This window comes from Colias croceus, chromosome 8, assembly GCF_905220415.1.
Source record: "Colias croceus chromosome 8, ilColCroc2.1".
NCBI lineage: Eukaryota > Metazoa > Arthropoda > Insecta > Lepidoptera > Pieridae > Colias > Colias croceus.
In genome coordinates, this window is record NC_059544.1 from 7,642,886 (window position 1) to 7,662,525 (window position 19,640).

Consider the following 19,640-nt stretch of genomic DNA (forward strand, 5'->3'; position numbering starts at 1 on the left):
TTATTACTAGAGATTTAATTTTCAAACATACATAAGTTGTGCCTTTTAAAGGAGGATGCAATTTTAAAAACGATGGTATACATTAGTAGGATAGTCCATATCAAAAGTTTATTTTAAGTATCACAAAAAATATATATTGTACTTAGGGATCAAATATGTACTTTTTTATTACAAACAACATGAATTATTCTATAGAAATGAATTTAAAATATAAATCAGACAAAAATGAAATCTTTACAATATTTTATATTTTTACCTGACGTTTTATATGTAATTTGAATTATATATTTTTTAATCAATACCTTTTTTCTATTTTTTTATTTATAATACTATGATTTGAATATTTATAGTGTTCTTTTATTACTTTTTATATTACCTATATGCATTTATGTAACATTTTAGGACGCCATTATTTTTCTTCAAGTTGTCGCATGGCGAAAGGTTTTTTTCTGAATGTTGCCTAGAGTGACGCGTCGCGATTCTGGCGACCAATCACACAAAGTTTCAATTTTGAATTTGTTCTCGGTGGGTGGAGATTCGGTCCTGCCGCCATATTGTGTTAAGCTGTGAGTGCTGGAAGTGAAATATTTGTTATATTTGACTGTGCTAATCTTTGTCCATATTTTTCGGATTGGAAAGTTAAAAGGTAACATTAAATTAATATGAGTTTTTGTCATCATGGCTTTCAAATTTTTTCATACATCATATTTTAATAAACTTGCCCCACCGGCAGTTACATTGTCGCTATTTTTAAATTTTATTCCCATGTCATTTACTTAAAAACCATGTGCTTTATTCATTTCTAAAAATTATACCTTCTTGAAATTCATTTCTAAAATATACCTACCAAATTATTATCTTTAGTTAAAATTAATATTTGATGTTGGGACGCATAATTCTATGAAGTTGCTAATTTAACATTAATTTCAGTAGGTAAGTAAATATTTTTAGTACTATATTTGACAAATTTATTTCTATAAACACATTAATCACTATTCACTTGTATGGTTCACAAATATTTCTGGGAATACCAGTCTCGTTGCATTTACTTATCGAACGATGAATCATCGTTGTAAGTCAACCGATACAAGCTAGGTATAAAACAAAGGTTTGACTTCTTTGCAGACTTCTACACAGTACGAAATCGACATTTACCTATTAAATTATAAGTTTTGAGTATATTATTATTGAGTTTATTATTATAAATAAACTTTTGAAGCATTATCTAAACCTAATAAATTTCCATGCAGGACAACACCCTAATGTGGCATATTACAAGATGAATACTCGTGGCTTTTGTTGTACCTACCTAAATCCTGTCTAAAAGATACCTATGTCGTCGTTTTTAATTTCCTTTATTCTACTCTGCCCTCACTCTTTATGTATCTTCATCGATTCATTTTTGAATTAAAAAAAATACATTTTATTAAAAATGACTAAATTTCTCGAATTCTGTAAATTTCGAAAAATGGAGGTAACATTAATTTTAATTTTATCATTTTGGTTGTTCCGAATATTATGTCGAGTTTTTTTTAAATACATATGTACCTAGGTACTTAAGATAATTTGAACAATAAAAGCTGATTGCAACCAAAGAAAACAAACAACTCATCTAAAGAACTCTGCGGTTAATCCTAAGACCTAAACATCCCTACTCCCTACTAGGTACCTACATAGGTATATTAATATTATAAAAACTCTGTCTGTCTGTTTTTGTTTACCTCACAACCGATTTCATGAAATTTGGCACAGACAATCTTAAGACCCTGAGAAAGAACATAGGCTACCTTTTATTGCGAAATATGTACCACGGGCGAAGCCGGAGCGGACCGCTAGTGGAGAATATTATTTTATAGATTAGTAACCTAGCACATGTTTCATATCTATTAGGTAGGTATGAATTTCCTAGAAAATAAGAATTAGTCACAAATACAAAGTAGGAATAGGTATAATTTTCGTGTTTTCTAGAACTACCTAACCGAAACTATAAGTTTCAGAAATAGGTAGGTACCTGGTTATAGACCGGGAGATATTGACACAAAATTTCGAGTCATTTGTAACAGGATGGCGGTTCTACAGTACGCAATGACAAAAAGAAAAATGATGGTGTGAACGCTGGTACCGGCGGCTTAGTCGCGTGGGCGTTAGTCGAACTCGTCGGAAAAATAGCGAAAGTTTGGCGAATAGCGAAAATAGAAAAAGTTTGACGAAAAAAAAAATTTTGCAGATTTTCGGCGGTATGGCGACTATTTGGAATCGTCCGAAAAGTATGGCATGGCGATTTTCGTAAATGGCTGCACGACGATGGTTACCTGTGCAAAAGTGAGCCTGGTACAAATGGTTGAATTGTTTTTTTAAAATCAACACATTCGCGTCGGTATGGCGGGCTGTAAGTCACACTGGAAAAGTATGGCATGACACTACCGCCTACTTCTTTTTTATGGGCTATAGGTAAATTCTAAAATTGTGTTACAAATCGTTTGACTTTCGCTATTTTTCCGACGAGTTCGACTAACGCCCACGCGACTAAGCCGCCGGTACCAGCTGCAGCGTTCACACCATCATTTTTCTTTTTGTCATTGCGTACTAAGACCCCTGTAGAACTGCCATCCTGTTACAAATGACTCGAAATTTTGTGTCAATATCTCCCGGTCTATTAGGTTTAGCTTTAACATTTTAACTTTTTTTGAAAATTTGCTACCTATAAAGCATTTTTGTCGGTAAGGTAAAATTATACTTACCTAGGTACTTACAATTAAATCATTAAATGTAATTGTAATAGTAATTGTTAACATTTAATAATAAGTTATGAGAGATTTTTAATACTTTTTTACTTACTTATACTTTTCCCTACGAATATGGTAAACTAGGTGTCCGCCCCGGCTTCGCCCGTGGTACATATTTCGCAATAAAAGGTAGCCTATGTCCTTTCTCGGGTATCAAAATATCTCCATACCAAATTTAATGCAAATTGGTTCAGTAGTTTAGGCGTGATTGAATAACAGGCAGACAGACAGAGTTACTTTCGCATTTATAAGTTTAAATGTTAAATAATAAATACCTACCTATTTCTGATACTAATAAGTTTCGGCTTGGTAATGTTTACTTTTTTTACCCCAAATGAGCAATACTTTCACCTCTTTAAAACTATTATACTTATATATCAAGTCACCCTGTAAACGAAAAAAGTGTCAAATCAGCTATCAGGGACATTATCGTCTAGTGTTGAAACCAGAAGTCCCAAGTCTATTCCAAAAAAAAAACTTGCGGTGTAAATTTTGTATTAATTTATATAGGTACATATATAATCATTTTCCTGCTCATAACATCAGAACTAAGAGTTGCCTATGAAGGTACTTAAATTTCTTGTGGTTTAAATCCGCAACTGCGCTGTATTGGTTTACCGGTAACCATACAGCAACGAAACATGAACTGAACTAGCTAAATTACACAAGATTCTTACAATTTTTGTTACATACACTTATTACATCCACACCTATATATAATGTTGAATAAATTTTAACAATAATATATGCAGCGTAATCTTGCAAGTTGCATAGGTAACATAATGTGTTATAAGTAGGTACTATGTCATGCCTAAGGGCTGTGAATCGTTATTGTTTACTCGATATTCCCCATCTGCTACATACGTCTTGACTTAAAATAATAAAGGAACAACAACACCCTGTGACTGCCATCTAATTTATTTATATGCTAACTAGCTTTCCACCCGCAGCTTCGCCCGTTGTGTCTAAAACCTAATAAATTATGTACCTTTACCTAATGTATATTGTACTAAAATCTTTTCGACCATCACTTATCTATTTAACCCATTGAGCCCCAAGCGGCCCGATCGGTCCCAGACACAATAGATTTTCTATTGTGTCTGTGGTTCCCGGGCCAGAGTTATTAAAAAATCCCCAACAAAATCCGTTGCGTAATTTTAAAGATCTAAGCATACACATAGGGACGGACAGACAACGACAGCGACTTTGTTTTAAACTAACTACCTAGGTATGTAGGTATCAGTATGTGTGACTGGCGACTGCAGCTTTGTGCGGCTGATCATCTTTCTCAATATACCTATCTAAATATTTAAAAATCTCACTGATTCAGTGAGTAGGTATATGATACCTAATCTCTCTATAGCAATAAAATAGCATGTCTTCGGATGGCTTATTGGTTCTACAGACTGGTCGGAACGACCTTGAATAGAACCGCGTCAAGGTCGATTTACAGTACTAAGTCAAAAACTAAAGTGCCTCCTATTGTACTATGTTATAACTGGTTGACTGACAGTGCTTAAAATGTTAGAAGCAGGGGAGTATCAGAGGTCATTCAACTGGAGACGTGTTTCAATTCCGAGACCGAGTTTGTAAAGTTATTACAAAATTACTTTCTTTGAATAAACATACCAATTATAGTGAAACGTCTATTTTTGTCAACTATTTATAGGTTTGTAGAATGTTGTATGTCTGTTTACATACATTGACCCGACAGTAAGTACGAAACGTTATGTATACGTTTGTCATTATTTAATGTTTGTGCATAGTGATAAGAGCTGTACGTGACTAATGACCGGCTATTTATAGATAATTTACTATTTATTTAAAGTGCATTGAGGAACAGATTGAGATGTTTGCCGTTAGAAATTCAAAGCACATTCCCACTTCACTGCTCATAACAATCGTTAAAACACTACTAGTATGTGATAAAACTTTCATCCTAAAATAGTCTCGCATATAATAATAGCCCCACATACTCAATTGATACTATTCCAGTCGAGGAAGACATTTATTTTGAGCCCATTCTCGGCATCGTAACCCACTGACTTTTCTATAATCAGATTCACCTTTTTGTAACTGACTTCACTACGACGCGACGGTAACAAAAATAATAATAAATAATTAGCATTCTTATGATTCAACAATTAAGATAAGACTCGTTGAAAAGTTGTTCAAAAGATTACAAATTATGTTTACGCTCACTACATCAATAAAAACCCGTTAATGTATTCTAAATGTAGATGCGCTTTTATTAACAACTGCCATAAAAATAATTACCAGTGGAAGTTTACTATTAAGTGCACGAAGGACGTTCTATGATATGGTTAAGTCAGTTTGTATCGGTTGTTGCGTCAGATAAGCGGCAAGAATGGGCGCAAAGCAGAGCAAACGCTCGGTGGACATAAGCGGCAAGGAGGCGGAGAGCGCCGGCGAGGTGGCCGCGGCGGGCGCCGGGGGCGAGGGCCGGATGGAGCCGCTCGCTGACGCCGACGCGCTCAAGCCGCAGGCCAACGGCGACGCTCACATCCACGAGACACCCGTGAGTTACATGCTCTTCAGGAAATTTCACTATAGGCAAAACTTAAGACGTAAATTCCAAATCAAAATCAAATTAACTAAGATAAAATTATTAAAAAAATCTGTGCTTCGCTGTTTCCCTAGTCTCAAAAAAAGATTGCATGATTATCCTGATCGTAATAAGTACATAATTCTAAAACATACCTAGTAGGTACTAATAATATTGTACTATACTATTTTTATTTCAAAATTGTCATTTAACAGCACTTAATCGTGAATCATCGACAACAATTCCACACGCCAACAAAAAATAAATGTACTTATTATACGTAATTATCTCTGCCCGCATAGTTTGTATTCAATAGTGACAATCGCGACGGATATTGGATCGGGGCCGAAAATTAACAATGACAAAGCCTATTTAGTTTTGTTACGATCATGAATATATTTTATGAGACTATATTATTATGAAAAGTATCGGAGCATTAATGATTAAGTCAAACGTGAAATGAAGAATAATAATTCGTTTCAAGGAAAAGGAAAAGCAGTTAGACAGCGGTACACCGGAGATCGAGAAGGACGTTACAACAGAGAAAGAGAACAAGGAACAAGAGGAGAGTGAGAAGGAGAAGGAAGCGCCCGTCACGAACGGCGAGAGTGAGCCCAAAGCGGAGAACGGGGACACCACGCCCTCGCCCGACGACGGCAAGAAGAATAAGAAAGAGAAGGTAGGCCATACACACACGACAGAACAGATGTACTAAATATATTTCTACCAATGAATTTTTTAAATTATAAATTTAAATTTGCGTTCTAGTAATACTAAAACTTTGAATGTGCTTATTGATAGATTTTGTAAACATTCCCAAATAAGATGAAGCCCTCCAATATTTGTAGGATGCGCAGTGCGCTATCCATCCACTGACTAGTAAATAAAGTAAAACTCGAATTCTTAATTAAGGGCTGTGGTTTCTTTGTTGTGTGAAAAAATTGAATTATTGTAAAGAAAATGTACCAAACCAGGTAAAGAAGAAATGGTCGCTGAGGTCGATCAGCTTCAGCAGAAAGGACAAACCCAAACAAGAGAAGAAGACAAAAGACGAAGAGGCAAAAGTTAACGGCGAGCCAGAGAAAGTTCCCGAAGAGGTAGAAATTTTTCTTTTAATTAATAATGTGGTTGCAATAAGTAGGACTTGTAGACTATCAGGGTAATATAACAATTTAGTCAAACTTTCGCATTATTATGTATACGTGATTATTAAGATAAGAATTGCAGTCATTCACTGAACGAGAAATAGCGAACCATATTTGTCTTTACTTAAACGATCCTCTAAGAGTAATGTGAAGTCATAAACAACGAGGAAATATTTTATGAACTCGTCATATCAAGTGAATAATTGAAGTAATAAGCAATTAGGTATTTATCTTATTCATATGTTTCACTCTACATATTCAGAATGACCCTTTATTTACTGATCATATTTTGTATTCTAGTTGAACAGTTTTTTTTTTTCACAACTAGGTAATAGTTTCATCAGCCCAAAAGTTATGTTTTTTAGTTCTTTCACTTTCTTACATATGTATATTTTTAAAATGTTGCTGAAATGAATATTTAATATCCCATTTTAAAATTTTGTTCTGAATCCATCCAAATTATAAACGACTTAAGTATATTTAATATTTATATATAATACTGACCTAAAAAGGCATAATAAAAGTAACAGTAGTAAGTAATCATGAATGCAATAATTAATAGATTAAAAGAAAATAATGCTGACATTGTGCGATAATTCAGCACATCTGAACTTAATGTAGAGCAAGGTTTAAGGCACAATATTTGATAAATTTAACAGCAAATTAAATGACGACGTTTCCGATGTGAATATGTAATTAACACGCTATACGCGTCGGAGGGATAACGTGAATTAATTATATCCGAAATACTCGGTTGCGGTAAATTAAATATCACTTCGAAGAACATGATGATATTTACAATTGTATTTGAAGCAATAACTTTCTAGCTCTCGACCGCTCTGCGGAACGGTTCATTCGTATTCTGTTTACGTCTTAGAACGTAGCGTACGCGTAGGCACAATGCAGCTAACATTCGCCGGACCCTCGTTGCAATGACTCCATCCATACAATCCATTATTGGACTGACATGACCCACTTTCGTTTTGCGTACCTACTGTGTTTACACACAGGAATAATATTAAAATTTCTGCGTTGAATGACTAAACGTAATCTTTAATTAAATTCGTGCTATGAATATTGCCGAAGTCACTGACCTCTCGCAAAGTTATCGATGTCGTGAAATCGCTTTCAAGAGCTACGAGGGCATTTGAGAACATGTTTTCTATGTCTGGTGCTTACATCTTTGTAGCTCCTTCGAGTAAAGTGGATTGAAATTTTGCGTTGCAATTAAATATGAATTCGTGACGTCAAAATTTGGTACACGCATAAATTTGAATACAAATGAAAATTTAAATATCGATTTGGGTCGTTATTTGTGAGTAACCTTGCGGTTTCATCGGATAGAAACCGACGATTTCTATGACAAGTATCCATTGCGACGTAGTGCATTGCACCCGAAGCGACGCGACGCGAACAATGCACATTATGATTCAAAGTGCCTCTATATCCGCGCTAACCAAAACGTGAGCTGCCATTGTCTTAGCAATATCGTGCCGTTAACCATGCATTAGTTCATTGATGACCATACGTACTCTTCGGTACCTGCGACCGTACTGGCCTTCCAGCGCTAGGAATTGAACCGGTTGGGTGAGGATAACTTGCGCCCCAAACATTCTGTATCATACTAAAATCGGCTGCATCTGAAAGTCGTCTTTCCAGTAAACTATTGAAATGGAACATCCGTTTGTAATGTTTAAACGTCGCAAGTGTAAGATATACATTATTCAATCTAGTCGGAATGTGTAGGTATTGTACAAAGCTCTCGTTTCATATAAATGTTTGTCAACTCAATTAAAACCAAGTGGGTCGTCAATTAATTTACGCTACAAGATAGATCCAGCCGCGGCATTAAAAATTTTATTGTATGTACTTTGATGTTCCTTTTATAGCTTAAAATAAAATAACCGTAACGTTTACGGGCGTGAGTACGTTTACATATTACGTATAACGTTATTGTGTTTATGTCTCATTCCCCACACCACGTGTTGATGTACGGTCATTAGCACTCATGAGCTTACACTCCCACAAGGAGATTGGACATGCTTTAGCAATAACCTATATAAGTTTTTATATATCTGCGTCTTGCCATTAAATGGAAGCTTCGAAGCTTGTATAATTTTTCTACTTATTGCTATTGGTATTTTTTCGTTTGAATTTAAAAAACGAATTGTCTCAATCGATAAGGTTGAAATATTTTTCTATTCGATGGTGATATTTGTCAATAAGATTGCTGGACGCGATGATACAATAACGTTTAAAATCTCTTCTCGTGTTTGCGTCTAAGCAGAGAATGTTTTGAAACACGTTTGTTAAGTGCAAAATAAAATTAGCAGAGCGGGGCAGGTTTTGCGAGGCTTGCAGTGGGCGTGGGGACGAAGGCCGGTCCGATTGCAAACTATCCGTGTGCGAATGCGCATACCTTCCCACATGTTCAATTATTTTTCAGCCGTTTTTTAAACACTTCTTAATTTTTATCAATATTTTCATCTACATAATACATTCTACACAATTAACAAACGATTTATTTAAAAAACATTTTTAAAGTTTTAGTATAGTCCAGAATAATTTTGGCTATAAAATTGAAACCCACACCCACAGTCACTGAAGCTTAGACAAATTGTGACGTTGCTATAATGAACATTGAACAAGCTTTGAGTTATTGGTATGTACATATATATATATACATACTGAATCGATAGCATTTTAGATATGTACTTACTACTTACAAACTTTTATTATGTCTCGTGTAACACTATTGGACTAGCTATAATTAAAGACCTGTGCTTCGCTTTTTATGCCAAATTGTGAACTTCGTCGTATGAAATCAGACAAAGTAATCACGTTTTATGCAAGATATAGATAAGTTTTATTATCTTCCCAGAATATTATTAAAGAGTGCTAGTCGGTATCGTTAAGCGGGACCGGTTTGGCCGTGTGTGTTCGTTAGAACGGCATCGCATGAACAATGATCTACTTATATTAGTAACGTATGTATGTGTATCAAAACTTGCCACCGAAGTAACCCGACTCAACAGTTCAAGTTGCATGTTTACCAAATGGCGTGTCCACGACGGCTCATCTGTCGTATTTTCATAATACAACCGTTGAATGGAGCTTTGATATAACAAGGAAGGATTCCATTTCCTATTGACGGCTATTGTTATGTGAATATTTTTTTTGTTATCTGGCATTCTTGTGGGAACGTACGAGGGACTATTAAATTGACCATTGTTGTCCCATTAAGTCACTATCTATTTTTGTCTGGATGCGATAGTACTGAGCCTTGAGTAGAGCGTTTTCATTGTGTGTATTGGCTACAGTGTACTCATTTATATTTTAAATGGTATAAATGTTTTTTCAAGAAGTTGGTTAATATCTGAAACTAAAAATAAAACAAAAAGTAAATAAGTGCAGGAGACACTGCCTACTCTTGCAATTCATTTAAATTATTTATATGAGTTATTAAATATATGGAAATAATTATTAAATTCTACTTATAGTCAAATACCTGATAGAAATCAAGAAATGCATAAAGTCTGCAGCTTTAGTTTAGACTAAAGCTGCAGACTTTATACATTTCTTGATAGAATCTCTTAATTATCGGCGACTACTTTAACTTGGGTGTAGGTAGTAATGTTAAGAATATACAGTAAATATGTCCTTATATTTTCATGCTCCAATTAATGTTTTGTACTTTGTACCTAAACGTCGAGTACCGTAACTGTCTCTCTGAAGGTAGTAACTCGATAGCCGACCAGCGATTGGTGTAATCGGTGCCAAGACAGGGCGACAACCTCAGATAGCGAGAGCGCAAGTTGCTATGAGTTATTTGATAGTATTGCGTCTGTCTGGACCGGCCGAGATGCTACTGCATACTGCTATCACCTCCGTTATTTATGTTCGATGCTAGTCGCACCCGGGCCGTGGTCTACGGCCCCAAGTCCACAACTCGCAGTTCGCACGATGAGTGCTCTGTGCCCGCCACTTATGTCGTTACTCTGGTGCGCTCCTTGCCGCCGCGCCGGCTCTGCCTACTCGAAAACATTAACCTCCTTTTTGCGTATATGCGACTACATTGACAATCTACTACATGTACAAAAGCCGTCCCGACGGTTGTATATTGCAATTGCACTTGTATTGTGCACTTATGGACCGACCTTTGTAGATATTGAAGACAGCAATGATTCTTTGAGATCATTTTTTTATGTACTTACCTATTGTATGGCTCAATATGGAATTTTGCGCTACCTGATACGATGTTCCAATGTAGGTACCCACGTAATTGGCCTACAGTGATATTTTTGGGCACGGAACATTAAAAGGATATTTGTAAAAATGTTAACAAAGTTTTGCACTAGGTTTATTTTTTAATTAGCAAGTGAGTACAAACATCTACACTTCAAATAGGCACGCATTGTTGTAGAGCGGAAAATCGCTTCCATACTCCATAGCCAGAAAGCAATTGTATTATTTGCGGTGTTAGTGACTCACCCAGTTTACCGTTATCAGGCGGATAAATGAACGCCTATGAACATTAACTATCGAAATTACTACTAATTCGTTCCTTTGATTTTCACCCGTGATTAGAAGGAAAACATGAAATAAAATCCGGTGTTAGAATCATGCTTTTAGAAATCAATTCCGAAACACGTCTTGTTCACATAATTATTCTTATCATGTTTCGTTTTGTTATTGTAAAAATTAGGTATATTTTAAATTCTTTAAGGATTTGCGATAAGAGTTAGTTATTTTAAAATAACATGTTGTTGTAACATCACTCAAAGTTACCGCCTTATAATGGAGAAATTGTAGTGCCAAATTAATTGTGCTTCCCTTTTCCCCAAACATTGGTGTTAAGGAAAGGGTGAATATAATAGGGTGCAAAGTTTTCGACTTGTCATTTGACACTGTCAACTGCGATCGATAAATTGTAGATTGCGTTCTCCGTCTTAAAAACTTGGAGTTTAAACTAGACCTTATAATTTCGTTAATGTCTACATTGTGACGTAAGTACTACTTTAAAAACATATCAAACTCAGTGTATTTCGACCATTAAGCTAAGATTTAAGAAGCAGGGAATGCTTTGTGGTTATTTTAGTTTTGACTTACTTTATTATGTACCTAAGTACCTACCTATCATTAATGTGTGCAAATTATTTTTAAATGAAGAGCGTCACGGAGCTCTCTTTGTGCCCAAATAGTAAATGTATATTATTTCTCGTAACGGTGGTCACGGTAAAAGGCTTATAAAAATGTGCATAATGTATAAATACAATAGATAGATGTACACGTAGCGTCATTTAAACAAAACGTTGTTTCCTGTGCACGCCGGTTGCCTGTCGGATGTATTGTCCGGGAGTTTTTAATTTGCTTTCGTTTCGGACAATGCTTTCGTTAACCTTGCTTTTCATGACAGGGGAAATACTGAAATCATTCATCTACGTGATTACGTTTCTATCCTTTATTTTATAGTCTAGTGCGAATACTTGGTTACTTACCTATATAAAAATTACATAATATAATAAATTCAAATATAACTCAGGCCCCGGAATCACAGATACAATAGAAAATCTATTGTGTCGTGGACCGATCGGGCCGCTCGGGGCTCAATGGGTTAAAGCGACTTACATATTTTTATCTTATTTATGTTCAAAGTTTATTTGTGGTTGGTAGACATTATGAAATAATTTGATTAGAATCTTGTGTCTACTGCATGAATAACGTTACATTCGCCAATAATCCGCTGACAGGATACAAACAGTTATACATAATATTAAAGTTCAAGCGCTGAAGAATACGTGCCTGATAATTTTGTATGCCTATCCTATAATGATTTGTTCCGGTATCCATACAGGAAATGTGGCTATGTATGTTGGAAATTTTTCAGTTTGAAGTCGTAAACAATTTTATATCTTAGAGACTGAAGATGGCATAACTCATACATCTCCTTGATCATGTATAATAATACTTTATCAATTATTAAATATCATGTTCTTGGAGTATTTCCATGCCAGTAAACAAAGGCGACCTTGTAGCCGTGTATCATTTTATTGCTACAGTTTTGCGGTTGTACATACATATAAAGAACTGGAAACTGATTAACGTACTCAGAATGGAAAGTATTACATTCTTTCTTCCACTGCAAGAATTTCTTCTTCTTTCATTACAAAGAAAACTTTATTTTGATTAAACTGTATAACGATTTAACTTTTTTTAGGTTACTATTTGAAATAGGGAAGTGTATTTTTTTTTAATGGAGGTACCTACCTAATTGAAACTTATTTTAACTAAACGTTAAAATATAATGTTCATTTCGCTTCAAAATACTTACATTAACAAGTGATAACTGCGTTAAAAACAACCGACTTCAAACTTGCACTTGCAACTTTTACAAATACATACAAAAATGCTCATAAAATAAAAACTACTGGGCCTATCCGAATAAAATTTTTATTCGGATAGGCCCAGTAGTTTTTATTTTATGAGCATTCGACACCATCCCGCATCGAACAAAACAAGAATCACGTAAATCGGTTCAGAAACCTCGGAGTAATCGGTGTACATATATAAAAAAAAAATATACCGGCCGAATTGATAACCTCCTCCTTTTTTTGAAGTCGGTTAAAAACTAATTTATCAGCCCTGTTAAGGGACGCAATTCAATATTTTGATTAGGGTGACTGATCAGATCATTGATGTATAACGAGGTTCACTATGTATACGACAGTCAGTCAACCATTACAGATTTTACTATTAAATGTTGAGGGCTTGTAAACTTTACGTCAGTTTCTTCATTGATTCTTAACGCGCTACACATTATCTTGCCATTGCAATGGCCAATGTTATGGTATATTTATTGGACAATTATCAATTATTGTTTTTCTTATTGATTGAACTTTATTTGATGACTGATTATTATGCTTCGTACCTATCGCGAAAGTCATGTGATACTTGTGATTGTATTAACAACTCCGTTGTTTTTAGGTTGCTGAGACTACACCTGAAGTCGCTGAGGAAACAAAATCGGAAAGTGAAAACAAAGATGAGAAGACACCAGAAACCCCAGTAACAGAACCACTTACGAATGGAAGTAGCACTCCTGAGTCTCCAAAAGCAGAAACTCCAATCATCGAAGAGACCAAAAATGAGAATGAGACTGACGTAAGGCCGGAGCCCCAAATCGAAGTCGAACCTGAAAAATTGCCAGTGAATGGACTTTCGTTAGAAGAATCTAAAAAGGATGAGCCCGAAGTTCCTGAGATTGATTCAAACAAGGTCGAAGAGAATAAAGTGGAGACCACCGAAGAAACGGTGCCAGCTCCTGAAATTCCTGTCACTAAAGAGGTTTGTGTTGACCAAACGCCTTTGATAGAATCCACGCCTCCACCACTTCCCGCTAATCCCCCTCCCTCGTCTGTGGCTTCCTTCGCCGCCACCACTATGGCTCCCGAACTCGCAGACGCTTCTATCGCTAACAATGCCGATATCACAAAACCCGCACCCGCCGATGAATCTCCCGTTAATAACGATAATACAAATGACACAGTTCCTACAGAAATTTCAAGCACCGAAACCGTTCAAGCTAATGTCGAAATCGAAGCCGTCGAACCCCCCGCCCCGTTAGACGATTCGACCGAAACAAAAACGGACGTAAACACAATCGAACAGTGTGCAGCTAACGAAGGGGCCCTCGATAGTTTGCCGAGTCAGGAAGATCACGAAGTTTCTATTAAAACAGTAGAAGAAAATGTCAGTGATGTTCCCGTCGTCGCCGAACCCGCCGCGCAAAACGAACCCGAATTAGAAAATGAAATGCCCCTCCCTGAGCCCGTCGAAGTCAAAGTCGAAGAAGCACCTGAGGAACAAGAGTCGCTGCCGCCGCCGGCCGAAGAGTTGATGAACGGCACCAGCGACGCCGAAACGCCACACGTCCAACAGGACAGTGGAATTTGTGAATTAAAAGAGCCCGAAGTCGACGCGAGCGTTATTTCCCAGAACGAGATAAACGAACGCTGCTCGGAGGCGATGAGCGACACCGAGAGCCTGAAGATTAAAGCCAAAGAGATGATCGCGGACGTCATAGAGAGCAATGAAGTGGTGATGAACGGGAACGGGGAGGCGCTGAGCAACGGCGCCGGCTCGCCCGTGCAGGCGCCCGCCGCGCTGCCGCCGCACGACGCTCAGGTGAATACGCCGGACTTTCCCTTGTAGAGGATTAGTATTTGGAGCATTTTGGTATCGTTAACGGTTCCCGTATTTTAGTTCATGAGCATTCTCTCTCAGCATGTGTGAAACGTCAATAACAGGAAGAGACGGATCGATGTAATTCAACCTCACTGTCTTCATGTACATTCGCTCCCCTCCCCGCCTTCCCCGTCCCGTGCGATGCCGACGCTTTCTGTAGACGTGCATGTTTGTGTGCTCCCCGCTATTAGTTTAATTTAATGCTTTCTGGTTTGTATGAATGTAATGATATGTTATTCATGTTTTCATATTTTCTTTTGCACCATTTTGTATTTGAACACTTTTTAGTTAAGAAATAATGTTTAATATAAGACCTTAGATTTTTTCTAACGGAAATTTTATTTGAGAATACATATAAATTATCACGAAGGTTTATCATTTGCGTTTTGTATTTTATAGCTATTAAAATCTCAGCCATTCACATTTTGCTACTCTATACCCTTTTTGCATAATCAATGCAGTTTCTTGCCGTTAGATTAAATTTAAGCCAATGTAAATTTTGTACAGTGTAGAAATAATGTGTTAAAATCTGACTTTTTGGTATTTATTTTCTGTCTAACATGTAAATTGTATATAGTGTGTTTCTTCGCGGGTTTTAAAATGTTTGTTATTTTAAGATATTCAATTTAATTTTAATTTTAGGAATCGCTACCGATCGCCGATAAAATTGCGGACTTAATTCCAGAGATTCCAACTGTCCCTGAGTTGAAAACAGAAATGGTAAATATTTCCTTTTTTTTTTTGTAAAATAATGAAAACAATAAGTTTCTTAATTCAATATTCTGGTAAAGCCCTCAATATTTTTACATAATATTTTAAGCTAGGTACTAAAAATGTTTACGACACGGTATATTCATGCACTATCCCTATAAATGAATTGTGATATTGCAGGAAACGACAACCGACGTGGCGGTGGCCAACTAACTCTACTCCGCGGTACATCATGGTCCAGGAGACAAACGTCTAAAAAGAGCCTATAATTTATTTCCCTTTAGTACTGTGGTGTAATATCGAACTAAGTTCGACTGAATTTTATTGTAAACATGGATTTCAGTTTGGAATGTGACCTTCATATAGAATGTTTATAGTTTAAGTTTAGCGTGCTTGCTTATGTAAAATTAAGATTTTATACATTTTGAAATCGCTAGAATCGATCTTTTATAATTATATACAATAACAAAGTTATGTAGGCAGTATACGGTGCGATAAGTTGGTGCCATTATTACAGGGGTATTAGTTGTGACGTTTGGCGATACACTCTCCTTAATTAATAGTTCGCGTAATTGGTTTATTATTTTCCTAGCTTATTAGAAAATATTAATTAAACACTATTGAAATGACGTTTTGGCGCATTTTTGAGATCAAATCTAATGATTACACTTACATACTGAATGTAGTCGCAATCCTGATATGTCTAATTTTATGAATATTACCGATGTAAAGCATATGTTTATAATATATATTTGTTGTATAATAGGTTAGCTTGACAGATCGAGCACTGGGACTCTGATTATGTTATGGCTTTTATTGATGAAAAGCTATTCATTGTATTATGCACTTAATAACATATAACTTGATCGTTACAGCTTTCAATGCGAGACCACTGAAAGCCTCTTTATTATTTGATACATTTTTTATTTTATGTATATAATATGAATTATTCGCAAATGTAATTCATTGCCCTTTCGAAATATATTGTTGCATATGATTTACTTTTTGAACAACATATATTGTTATGATGTAATAAAGTATAAAATTTAATTATTTTTCTTAAATATATTTTGTATCTATGCAATTGTGTTAAAATTTTCCTATTATTTTATTATTAAATAAGTTTGTAAAATTTAAGTTGCATTGAGCTCTCTTTGATACAAGTATAAAAATGGAATGTATTGATAGTTCGCTCCTATGGCAAGTGAGATATGGTTAGGATTTTTCTCGTCGTAAATCGTGTAATTGTAAATTGATTGATATTAGACATGTGGCTACAATTTTTAAATTTTGAATGTAGGAAGATGGCGGCCAAGTTTTTCGATTAAACTATACAATTTTTATGCATATACAGACTACAATTAATTATATGATATTTAGATGTGTAGAACTTGTAACGAGTTAGTAAATGCAGTGCGAACACACTGCAAGTAGATTATTCCACCTCATACATACAATTAGATTATATTATGTAAGGTTTGATATTAATATACAATTATGGTGTCATTTTTTACAGTAATCTGTGCCCACATAATTATTTCCTAAACATTTTTGTAATTTTATATGTTTCTATAAATTTTTGAAGTGACACATGCATGAGTGAGGTCAGGTATTATCTCAAGTATATTAGCAGTAAATATGAGTGAGACATTCCATATCAAATGTAACACAAGTCTGTGTAGTTAATATTTTTTGCTCATAAGTTAAGAATTCCGTTATATGGCAGACATTTTTGATTGATGATACTATAAATTTTAGTGATTATATACAAAAAGACTAGACATTTTTTTTTTGTTGTAATATTTTAAAGCACTCTGTGATTATACACACTGTGATTTCTATTTTTGGAAATATCCTGTTTTATAAAGATCATTAAATACGAAAGTAATTTGCATTTACAAAACATCTGTCGGCGACCGGCGCCGTGAAATCATCTGCAGTTTCGCTGATGTATAAGTACCTACCTATATTGAGGCAGCTGTTTATCGATAATCGTTTTAAATATGTTGTGTCATATTTTGTGATAAAACCAATCATCACAAATGTTCATTACAAAATTGTTTCTGCTCATGAATTGTAAATTTTTATTATCTAATAATTTGGCACATGTAAATTGCATTAAATTAAGCTATTTGTCATGTACTGAGGAAAGATGATGTTGATGTGTGAATGTCTCTTATAAATAAATTTATAAAACAGTATCAGTCTTTTTATTTTCAGATACATTTATTTAATATGTTTTCTCCAAAAAATATAAACATGATTGTGTAGAAGAACAGAGTTTTATCTATACATATACTAATATTATAAAGCTGAAGATTTTGTTTGTTTGAACGCGCTAATCTCGGGAACTACTGGTCCGATTTGTCTTTCGTTGTTAGATAGTCCTTTTATCGAGGGAAGGCTATAATAGGCTATATTATATCATCACGCTGATACCAACAGGAGCGGAGCATTGGGGTAAAACCGTGGGGCACAGCTAGTGTGTTATATATGAATATTTAACCACATTTACCAATTGAAATTCAATAAAATGCAAAATCCAAGTATTTCTATAAGTCATGTGTAATTCTTATGTATAAACTTTATTACGCTAAGCTTAGTCTGAATCAGTCTTGTAGATTGTAGTATTTTCATGGAAGAGTTACAAACATCCATCCAGCCTCCCAAACTTTCGCATAATTATATTATTAGTAGGATATTTTCCTAGTTACTGGTGTACTTATTATATTATCTCTGCCCATGGCATTTATTTATACCTAAAGTGCCTTAAGTCTGGATGGGCCCTGAAAACCAGTGCTATGCCGACTATACCGGTGCGGCATAGCATATGCTGAGTGGCCTTACCCTTCGCCACACAAATATTTAAATTAGATTTTTAGCTTTTAAGTTTAATCTTTAATTTTCTATAAAAAGTGTTTAAGAGTGCTCTTGTTATTGTTTTTTTTTATGTGGATTCATCTATCATGCTGCTTTTAATAAAAATACAATATTATCAAGAAGATTACCTATATTACTATAAATAGATGGAAGTGGCACTTTGAGAACTGTTTAATACACATATACAGTGGACATTCTTGTATATAGGATTTAAATGAAACACAATTGTTTGACTCATTAATTTAAATTACTTACTACTTTCTAAAAGATCAATCAGTTTCCCTAACATATTTTTATCAACATCATACAATCTCTGTTTTTGTTCGGTATTATTATAAGTTGTTAAAGCAAGCTGAAGAATTGGATATTTCAAGGTCTTCAACTCACTGGTGCCGCAAACAAGTTTAAGAGCGCAATCAAATAAAGCCACTGTTTCACCTTGTTTACTATTATGATGAAGTAATATTAAGTAGAGCAACTCGTTCTTTTTCTTCTCTACTGCTGATAAAAAATAATTAACTTTTTCTTCCTCGTATCCACTGTCGTTCAAATAATTTGATATTTTATTTAAATCACAGCATGTATTACAAATCATGTCGCGTATTTCTTTTCTTACTGAATTAAATAAAATTTTGTTACTATGATGCACTAAATCTTCGTGGTCAAACAAATGGTTTATAATTTTGTCGCACTCCTGAAAAGCATAAAATAATATAAAAGATTGAAATGAGTTTAAAAATGTATTTATTTACATTAACTTACTACTGTAAACTCTTCAAGTGAATCCTTATCCTTAAATAATTTATCCATAATGACGTCCCTGTTCTAAACTGTTCGTGTTTTTAATTATGTGTTTTGATAAATGATATTAATTTAAATTTCAATGTAAAGTGCAATTAAAAATATTGCTTGAAAGAGGAGAATAAAATTTTGTTTCTAATATATTTTATTGATATTCCCATAGATTACGTCATAGCTTTGAAGTGCACAAATTGACAATGACAAATGACAGATGACGGAATGACCACTGTTTACAGCTCGTTCTATAAAATCAAAATCCACTCAAAATCTTGTATTTTATTATTTTTAATTCAAATCAGGGAATAATACAACGGATGGTAAAAATTTAAAATTTGTAAATTTTTGAGAAAAAATACATCGGTCGTAACTTAATAAATTGTTTTTTTTTTTAATATTTGGTAAAATTGAATAGAAGTTGAGTTTCTAGGTTTGATAGAGTCTGGCTAACGCTTGAGTCTCACGGGACTGGATAAAGGCAGCAAATTCATATGGCAACTTATGTTGGAA

General features: G+C 34.8%; 2 protein-coding genes across 2 annotated transcripts; one reads left to right on the plus strand and one right to left on the minus strand.

Moving 5' to 3' along the window:
- Positions 1–492: 492 nt before the first annotated feature.
- LOC123693876 (A-kinase anchor protein 200) lies at positions 493–17,653 on the plus strand. Its single transcript, XM_045639139.1, has 7 exons — positions 493–646; positions 5,142–5,325; positions 5,837–6,031; positions 6,327–6,449; positions 13,482–14,681; positions 15,384–15,461; positions 15,633–17,653. The coding sequence occupies exons 2-7, from the start codon at positions 5,155–5,157 to the stop codon at positions 15,663–15,665; spliced, it is 1,800 nt and encodes a 599-aa protein (XP_045495095.1). The 5' UTR covers positions 493–646; positions 5,142–5,154; the 3' UTR covers positions 15,666–17,653.
- Positions 17,654–18,444: 791 nt separating this feature from the next.
- On the minus strand, positions 18,445–19,313 carry LOC123693895. Its single transcript, XM_045639162.1, has 2 exons — positions 19,095–19,313; positions 18,445–19,026 (listed from the first exon to the last, which is right to left on the minus strand). The coding sequence occupies exons 1-2, from the start codon at positions 19,140–19,142 to the stop codon at positions 18,580–18,582; spliced, it is 495 nt and encodes a 164-aa protein (XP_045495118.1). The 5' UTR covers positions 19,143–19,313; the 3' UTR covers positions 18,445–18,579.
- Positions 19,314–19,640: the final 327 nt, after the last annotated feature.

Excerpts from the sequence above, each read along its gene's own strand:
- LOC123693895 (XM_045639162.1), bottom strand. The coding sequence starts at position 19,142 with ATGGATAAATTATTTAAGGATAAGGATTCACTTGAAGAGTTTACAGTA. Across the intron at positions 19,027-19,094 it reads CACTTGAAGAGTTTACAGTA|GAGTGCGACAAAATTATAAA; the intron begins GTAAGTTAATGT and ends TATGCTTTTCAG.
- LOC123693876 (XM_045639139.1), top strand. The coding sequence starts at position 5,155 with ATGGGCGCAAAGCAGAGCAAACGCTCGGTGGACATAAGCGGCAAGGAG. Across the intron at positions 6,032-6,326 it reads AGAAGAATAAGAAAGAGAAG|GTAAAGAAGAAATGGTCGCT; the intron begins GTAGGCCATACA and ends GTACCAAACCAG. Across the intron at positions 6,450-13,481 it reads CAGAGAAAGTTCCCGAAGAG|GTTGCTGAGACTACACCTGA; the intron begins GTAGAAATTTTT and ends CGTTGTTTTTAG.